At 54.8% G+C, this 8,675-nt stretch overlaps 1 protein-coding gene across 2 annotated transcripts; it reads right to left on the bottom strand.

Annotated features, from left to right (window-relative positions):
* Window positions 1-2,064: 2,064 nt before the first annotated feature.
* Window positions 2,065-8,342, bottom strand: SLC46A1 (solute carrier family 46 member 1). Of its 2 annotated transcripts, XM_045889474.3 has the most exons (5): window positions 8,044-8,340; window positions 6,770-7,622; window positions 4,884-4,967; window positions 3,184-3,340; window positions 2,065-2,656 (listed from the first exon to the last, which is right to left on the bottom strand). In XM_045889474.3, the coding sequence occupies exons 1-5, from the start codon at window positions 8,269-8,271 to the stop codon at window positions 2,599-2,601; spliced, it is 1,380 nt and encodes a 459-aa protein (XP_045745430.1). In that variant the 5' UTR covers window positions 8,272-8,340; the 3' UTR covers window positions 2,065-2,598. The 2 variants fall into 2 exon arrangements, with proteins under 2 accessions (XP_045745430.1, XP_064439655.1); XM_064583585.1 differs by lacking the exon at window positions 3,184-3,340 and having other exon boundaries at window positions 8,044-8,342.
* Between the last annotated feature and the right edge of the window lie 333 nt (window positions 8,343-8,675).

Raw genomic sequence — 8,675 nt, 5'->3', positions numbered from 1 at the left:
CATGCCCCCCGCCCCCCACACCACTCCAGGTTTCCTGCAATCACCTGAGCAACCCCACCCCGTATAATCTCCCTTGTATGGAGAAGGAACTGAATGACATGCCATTTCCCAAATCAGCATGGCCGCCCCGGGATCCAGACCTGGCCTCCTGGTGCTCAGTCCACTGCCTGTCCAGAGAAATCATCCTGGAGGCTGTGCCCTGGGCAGGGCTGTTGCTCTACCTGGCTGGCTTCTCTGCCCCAGGGCTCTGGCAGTGGGGGGCAGGTTTTCACCAAAAAAGGCTGGCCTAAGAGCTGTACAAAAATAAATGAGCAGGAATGTCCCTCTGCTCCTTTCTCCACTCGGGTAAGAGCAGGGAAGTATCCTCCCTCCCGTAAACCCAGGTTTCGGCTAATGGGGTCACCTGAGACCGTGCCCTGCTTTTTCCCTCCTGGGGACACTGGCCTGGCACCTCAGGCTGGCTCAGCTTCCAGAGTCACCTCCCGCAGGTGCTGGCTAGGTCACTCATAGCTCTTGAGCCCGTGAGGGAGTCAGGGCATCGACAGTAACACTACAGTGGGATGAGTACCCTCCAGGGAAAGCTGTCTTTTGGTCCCCGCTCAGTCCCCCTCCTTCCTGAGGTGCCCAGAGGGCAGTATTCAGGGAGGCTGCCAGGCCGTTTCTTTTGTTCCTACACCCTCTACTGCTGCCCCTTCTTGTCTCTGGGGAATCGGAGCCCAGCCTCCAACCCTGAGGGGATGATTCCCCGACCCCCCACCCCCAGCCAGGCTTGGCCCCACAGGGCTGGTCCTGAACCAGGGCTGAGAAACAGCCTTTCCCCAAGAGCCTGGTCTTACGCGGGCCTGCAGGGTCAGGGGTTTCTGCCTGGCTGGGCTGTAGTTGCTGCCCCCAGGTGGGGGCTCAGTCAGCTAGGTCCCTACCCACCTCACCCCAGCCGTCCCCAGGGACTAAGGACTGCTCAGGGACACCCAGAGCTCAGGAACTCCAGCTCCCAACTCCTTCATTCTCCCCTGCCCAGGAAGAGAGGCATCTCATTCTAGAATGTATGAGGTGGGAAGGGTCTCAAAATGTCATCTAATCCAGTGTTTCCTAACTTGTCCACCTGTGATCAGACAGTTTGGGGCACTGCTGACATAGCCCTTCATAGGAGGGCTTGCTCAAGGTCACAAGCGAGCCAGAGGCAGTGCCCAGAGTAGAGCCCAGGCCTTTTCCCCGACCCTCCTCACTGCCTCATGCTGGGACAGTTGGTGGAAGAACTGTATTCCTCTCCTTGCTTTGGCCTCCCCATGATAGAGACAGTGAGCTGGGAATGTGGCAACAGGCCCAGGCTGCAGAGGCCACAGTTGACCCCGCTCTGCCCTGCACCGTCCCCATCGCACCTGTGTGATCTCCGGGGCAGGGGAGAGAGAAGGAGGGTGGCAGGGAGCCAAGCCCTGTGGCCAATTCACGTCTGCAGGCAAGTGCCACCTGATTTGGGTCTGTGTGGGGGCTTGCAGCCCTCATCAAAGCTGGTGCCTTAATACTGAATCCAGTTCCGCCTTTCAGCTTCTGGGCCAGGCTTTCCTGACAGCCTGGAAAAGGGACCCTCGTTCTCCGAGAAGCCGGTCCCCTGGATCATCTTGGGGAGTCACGCCCCTCTCCGGTTCCTGTTGAGCTACAGATGCAGGAGGATGGTCTCAGCACATGGCCCTGCTGAAATGCGTGGCAACGGGAGCGCTGGAGGGCTGAGTAGTAACAAAAACTGATCATACTTGGGCTGGTGGAGCCGGGTTGACCCGTAAGGTGCCTTCAGGGAATGGATCGCTGACAGACCCTCACAGGCTCTGCCCCCAATCTCTCCACTGGCCTAATGCAACCCTCCAGCCCCGTCAAGCAGCTCAGGAGAAGGGGGTGAGCAGTCAGACGAGGCACGGGCCAGCCATGCCTGGCACAATCCCAATGTAGCTCAGGGGGCTCCTGCCCAGCCCGGAAGCTTGCTTTCTGACCTCTGGTGGGCAGACTGGGAACAGGAAAGCAGACAGCCCCACAGCCCCATGCCTTGGGGGCCTGGAAAGTTCACTTCAGTGTGATTTATATGGATTTATTGTGATGGCACTGCTAAGCTCAGAGGATCGATTCCCAGCACTCTCCCTCCAGAGGGCACCCAGCCGCTCCCACAGCCTTCCCCTCAGAACCACATCCATCACTGAGGAGCCGCTGGTGGCTGCACACCAGAAATGGCCCAGTGAGCTGTACAGTTTGGGTTGAAGCAGAGATGCCAGCCCTCGTGCTTCAGCTGGTCCCTGAGGTGCCCCTCCATCGGGACCTCTCTGCTCCCCCGGAGGGTTCTCTGTGACCGATGGTAGAAAGGGTACACCGACCCGTTCCAAACGCCCCCCCCCCCCCCCACTGCCTCCTGGAGTAGGACTTTCTGGGTACAATTCTAGATTAGAGTCCTAGGCTAGCACAGCCGTCTAGCTGGACTGCTCTGTCCAAGGTAGACACGTGCCCTCGGAGGGGAGGTGCCAGGGTCGCTGCGGGCTGGGATCGAGATACACACTTTCAGTTGCTTGGTGTTTGCTTCGCTCCCTTTGCCCTCTGTCCTCCGGTCCAGGCAGATCAAGGGCTCTGAGGAAACTGCTGGAATTCAGGGCGAGGATTAGCCTTTTCCAGCACCCTGTGAGAGAGACCAGAGAAAGAGTTCAGATTTGACATGGAGAGACACCCTCAACTCTTAGAGATGACACACAGGCTTTATCGGGTGGGCTGGTACAGGTATTCCCTCCCAAAGCTGAGAGGTGGAAGACAAGGCAATGTCCAGAGACAGAGGGCTCTGGAGAGCAACTCTTAAGGCTACGGGGGAAGAAGTCAGTAGGTCAGGCTAGCCTGGGGCCCAGCCGAAACTAGCTGAGGAAGCTCTCCAGGCTTCCCTTTAGCACATTTCTGCCACCATACTTCCATCTGCAAAATGGGAATGGAGGAGGAGGGGAGCCGAGGGAGAGAGCACAGCCTTGCCAGCAAGCAGTGGTACCCTGACCGAAACTTCCCCTAGTGCCCCTCTGCCCTGCCCTTGGGAAATGGCTCCCAGATGACTAGACAGCTGTCCAAAAGGGGGTTCCAGGTATGAATTCTGGTTGGGAGGAGGAGAAAGAGGGAACCTTTGGATAAAGGGCATTATGATCATGGGTCAGAGCCCTGCATTACCCAATCAGAATGGCCGGGATGAAGAGGAGCCCAGCTCCCAGGAGGAAGGGGAACCCCTTCATGAAGTTCAGGGTGGCTGGGTAGAGTGAGTTGAAGATGCCAGAAGCCATCAGCATGGCCAAGCTATTGACGCAGGCCACAGCAGAAAAGAGAGCACCTGTGAAGAAATAAACATCACACTCTGGGGTGTGAAAGACCTAGATTCAAATCCCAGCACCCCTAGCTCACCGCTGTGTGACCTGGGGCAAGTTACTTAACCTCTCTGAGTCTCACCTTCCTCAACGATAAATCCTACATCGTGTGTTGTAATAAGGATTCAATGAGGTCCTGCATGGAGAGCAGCTGGCACAAAGGGGCCACCAAACAGATGGCTGTTATTAAATCCATGTATTCAAAGTATATGTGATATCTTCTACCAAAAGCCCGATAAAATGGGTTTTGGTTTATCCCCTTTGGGAATCATCTTCTGTTTGGGATTAACTGCTGGCTTAATTCCCAGTTCCAACACTTATTATCTGTGTGATCACTGAATAAGTTGCTTATCCTTCTGGGTTTCTGTCCCCCTTCTGTTAAACAAGAATAACACCTATTTCATAGATTGGCAGCAACAGTAAATTCACATGTAAAGCATCCATCACAGGCCCTGGCCCCCTGAAGGTAGTCAGTTAGGGCTGTTCTTTTCTCTGGTTCCCCCTTGGGGAACCTCTCTGGGTACAGTGCGATAATAAATCCATATAAATCACACTGAAGTGAACCTTCCAGGCCCCCAACCTCCGGCCCTTGGGGCCTCTCTGGGTACAGTGAAGGTGCTAGAAAAAAAGCTTACTGAGTGAACGAATGAAGGTACATGGGTTCTAGGGGGCAACAGAACGAATCCTTAATGGGCTACCTATGGCACCGGATCCTCCTTCCAGGGCAGATGGGGGGAAAATGGATGAGCCAGATATTTCCAGACTAGGATCTAAAGACGCAGAGGCCTGAGAAGCTATTCCTTAGAGATATGCCAGCAGAACCCAAATTTTGCAAAATGAGCAACAACCCAACAGAAGTTGAGTTTGAACTCTGTCAGAGTGTCAGAGCTGAAGGGCCTTGTCATTAAGAGCAAACCACTCATGTTACAGAGGAGGAAACAGGTGCAGAGACAGAAAGGGACCTGCCCAAGATCACACAGCCAGTGGGTGACAGAGCCAGGACCAAAACCCGTATCCCCAGACCTGCTGCTCTTAAAAACAGAGCTGGGTTTGCATCCTAGCTCCACCACTTACTGAGGAACCTTGGGTGACCCGATTTAACCCTCTGGGTCTCTGCTTCTCGTCTGTCACTTGGGGACAAGGAAATATCTAAAGGTTGTTTGCTTCCTCTGAGCTTGCACACTGGCCCTAGTGAAGCAGGGAACTCTGCATCCATTTTACAGATGGAAAAGCTGAGGTCTGGAGAGAGTAAATCCTGTGCTCCGGTTACCCAAGAGAACAAGTGTGCCCTGCTGACTGCAAATCCCAACCCAGTGATCTGAAAATCCAAGGCACTGTGGTCCTCTGCCAGCCCTAAGCAATTTGACAGAAGTGCATTTGTCTTGGCTACTAACTTCTCCGGGGTGGGAGGGAGAAAGGTAAGCTGCCTCCTGGCTCCCAGCTGCTCTCTGCCCAGTTCAGGCAACACTGGGTATGAGGAACCAGATGCAGGTTGACCCTGGCACTCACCCTGCTCTGACTCGCCCACCAGCCTGGAGAGCTTGGCCCGGATGATGGGTGTGGTGACTAATGACAGGAACAGGAGCCCATACCCTGCAGAGAAAGAAACAATCAAGAACATGGGGTCAGGGAGAGGGGTGCCCAAGCATCCCCCATAGCAGAGCTCCTATACATACATAGCCCATGTGGGACTCAGGTTGGACACAGGAAGAGCTTCCTTATTGGTGAAGGAGACAATGACCAAGGAGGGATGGAGACCACCTTTCTCAAGGCTTGACCTACCAGCTACCTCTTTCATGAATGAATGCTGATTTCCCTCCAATTATGTTGTCAGAACACCTCTTGTGGCCACAGCGGGCACCACCCACTCACCTTGCACTTCGAAGGGAGATGGCAAGGCACAGAAAACAAGCATGGGCTTTGGAGTTGGCCCTGAGTTCCTAACCTGACGCCATTGCTTACTAATCGTGTGGCCTTGGACGTGACTCCTGTCTATGAAACGGTAACAAAGCCTTCCTCACAGGATGGTTCTGGGGTGTGCAGGAGGCTGAATAACAGTCCCCCTAAGATATCAGGTCATACCTGCAATTTGTAAATGTTGCCTTATTTGGAAAATGGGTCTTTGAAGATGTGATTAAGGATCTTGCGATGAGGTGATTTTCCTGGACCAGATTAGGCCCTAAATGCAATCACACAAATCCTTAGAAGAGGGAAATGGAGGGAGATCTGACAGATGTGACAGAACAGAGAAGGCACACAGAAGACGAAAAGGCATGTCACCACAGAGGCTAGAGATTAGGGTGACAGTGGCCACAAGCCACGGAAGGCTGGCAGCCGCGGGAAGCTGGAAAAGGTGAGAGAGATTCCCTCCCTGATCCTCCGAAGGCAGCATGGCCCTGCTTGACTGGGGCCCAGTGATCCAGAGACTTCACTTCTGGCCTCCAGAGCTGTGAGAGAATACATTTCCATTGTTGTAAGCCATCCAGTTGGTGTTCATTTGTTACAGCATCCCTGGGAAGTGAATACATGCGGTAACATCTGTGCAGAGCACAAAGTTAATGCAAGTTCCTTTTCTCTTTGCATTTGTTACTCACAGGCGTACAAGGTTTCTTTCATAACAGTTTCTCTCCCTTGTGTGACTGTTGCCTCCTAGAGGACAGTGGATCCTCGGAAGTGGGTACATGAGGCAACCCAGCTGAGTTAAGACATCTGTGATTACTCATCAGCTGACTTTGTAAACAACATATTTTAGGACTCTATCAAAATTAATCTGTCCCTTTAAAAAGTTAACTCCCTCATTCCTAGCCACCACTCTCCTACCAGAGAAAGAAGAAGGGGGAGGAGGAGGGAGGGGAAGAAGAGGGAGAAGAGAAGGAGGAAGGGGAGGAGGGGAAGGGAGGAAGGGGAGGAAGAAGAACTAAGGCAGGAAGGAATTTGGTATCTGTGGTCTGAGAAGACTAGCTTTTTTAAAAAATTCCAAGAAGCTGACCAAGAATATTTGAGGTAGGGCCTGTGATTCTTATCAGAGAAGTGAATATTAAGGTATTAGTGGCATGGACTTTGTTTAAGAACACCATAAATACTGGCTGTGGGAGGCTAACAAGTGAAGCAATTAGTGTATGAGCCATACTTGTGTCTTTTGCTCTACCTTACTAACGATGTTTATCATTGACAATGTGGATTAATTACTAAGTCTACTGAAGGTCTGTCTTTTCTGTTTAACAAAGATGGCATTTTTATGAAGTTTCTTAGTTGTCTGTCCTCCAGTGCAGGCTAGGAGCCTAATAATGTTTCTAGACACAGGTACGAACCACATTTAGGGGCAGTGAGTGTCTGACCCCCAATTTTCACCCAGCACCTTTGGGACAAACTGTCCCTGAGCCCACACACTTTACCTGTAAACATGAGGGGAGTGATGGTAGCGAACGCAAAAACCACCATCCCCAGAATGTTGAAGGCCAGGCCAATCTCGGCCACCCAGGCGTCAGCCAGGCAGTGCTGCAGAAGCCGCAGGCCCAGCAGGCTGGTGAGGTAGGGGAGGTGCTGAGCGGCAGAACCATAGCCGATCAGCTTGGAGTCCCAGCAGAGGGGTTTGCTCAGCTCGTAGAGGGTCAGGATGTCCTGGGCCCCAAAGTGCACAGTGACTACCATGAAGATGGCCAATGAATACAGGGCTAAATGCTTCCTGGACTTTTCTGGGGCCGGATTCACGTACAGCTGGACAATGGATCGGTGGTGACGGAGGGTGAAGAGCCGGGCAGGCGTTGGCTCCTTCACCGTCTCACCAAAGCAGAAGGCTGCGTAGAGAGCCATGGCTATCAACAAGGCCAAGGCCAGCCAGAAGGGGTTGGCATAACCCTGGGCCCGGAGCCAGTGGCCCCCAAGAAGGCTGGCCAGCATCCCTGCCACCCCGATGCAGGCTTCCAGCAGGGCCATTCGAATGGTGCGGCTGCGGTTGGAGCTGACATCTGCCACGGAAGCAAAGCTTGCAGCCAGAAGGCCACTGAAGTCCCCAAGGAGAGCGCAAAGGATGCGGCCCAGCACGAAGTAGCCGACGTGGAGCTGCAGCTGCACCACGAAGATGGACACCAGCGCCTGCAGCAACAGGCCCAGGGAGGCCAGCACCAGCAGTGGGCGGCGGCCCACGCAGTCACTCCAGGCGCCCAGCAGGGTGGATGAGAAGAGCCCCACCAGGAAGCCGCCCATGTTCATGTAGAGGGTCCAGTGGGAGGTAAGGGTCTCCACTTCCTGTGGGGACATGAATCTTAACCAGGTTCCTCACTCTGGGTTGCCCACCCCGCAAACCATCACCATCCTGGGAGATACAGGGGTGGGAACTACCTTTGGAGCCCTAACCCTCAGAGAATCTTGGTAAAATTCTCAAAAAACTGGCCCTGGGATAAAGGGAATTTACCACGGTCCCATCCCCTTACTCTTACTCCCCTTTGTTAATCCTCACGGCCTCGCTTTACCTAGAGGCACTTTAAGCATCCCCCACTCTGCAGTGGTCCCTCAAGCCCCAACTTTGCTCTGGCCCCGCCCACTACCCAAAATCCAGCGGGCACTCTCCCCGACGCAGGCCCCGCCCCCTCGGCTGCCCCCGCGCTCCCGCCGGGGCCCGCCGGGGGCCCGCCCGGTGCCCCGCTCCGCGCTTCTCGCGCGCCCCTACCTTCATGATGGGGTCCGCGCTGTGGTTGCTGCAGCTGCCCCTGTCGCGGGTACCATTGTAGCCGAGGTCGGCACTGAAGCGGTGCCACAAGTATTGCGTGGTGAGCGGGCCCTGCAGGACCAAAGCGAAGTTGGCGAGGAAGACGAGCGGCTCCACGGGGCCGCGGCACAGCACAGCAGCCCCGCGGCGTGCGCGGGCGTCGTTCAGGGGGCTCGCGCGCCCCTCCATGCGCGTGCGCGTCAGGCTTTGCGCGAGACGGCTGGCTGGGCTTCCTGCGCCTGCGCCCAACGTCCCCTTTTAAAAAAAGTCTGACGGGGCGGAGCCGCTGTCCTCCTCACTCTCGCCCCGCCCGCTCTGGGCTGGTGAGGGCGGGAGAGGGGCCCCACACCCCTGGCTCCCTGGCTCCCTGAGTGACCTCACCTGCAGTCTGTGCAGGGATACCGCCCTGCAGCCCTATTTTCCAGGCCCAGAAACGCTCCAAACGATAACAAAAATATCAGTAATTAAGATTTATTGATCATTTGCCGTGTGCCAGGCACTGTACTAAACTCCGCGTGCATTATCTTCCTACGGCTAGCCATTATTAATGGTCACGGTCTACAGATGAGGAAGTGAGGACATGGGACGCTCAA

Source organism: Mirounga angustirostris, unplaced genomic scaffold, assembly GCF_029215605.1.
Source record: "Mirounga angustirostris isolate CCGP_5_RB_7025 unplaced genomic scaffold, mMirAng1.0.hap1 SCAF_17, whole genome shotgun sequence".
Classification (NCBI taxonomy): domain Eukaryota; kingdom Metazoa; phylum Chordata; class Mammalia; order Carnivora; family Phocidae; genus Mirounga; species Mirounga angustirostris.
This window is presented reverse-complemented; position numbering and strand designations above follow the sequence as displayed.

Bases quoted from the DNA above. Each gene is read 5' to 3' on its own strand.
- SLC46A1 (XM_045889474.3), bottom strand. From the start codon at position 8,271: ATGGAGGGGCGCGCGAGCCCCCTGAACGACGCCCGCGCACGCCGCGGG. The intron at 7,623-8,043 runs GTAGGGGCGCGC...ATGTCCCCACAG, and splicing joins GCGCGGACCCCATCATGAAG to GAAGTGGAGACCCTTACCTC. The intron at 3,341-4,883 runs GTGAGTGCCAGG...ATTTCTTCACAG, and splicing joins GGTGGGCGAGTCAGAGCAGG to GTGCTCTCTTTTCTGCTGTG.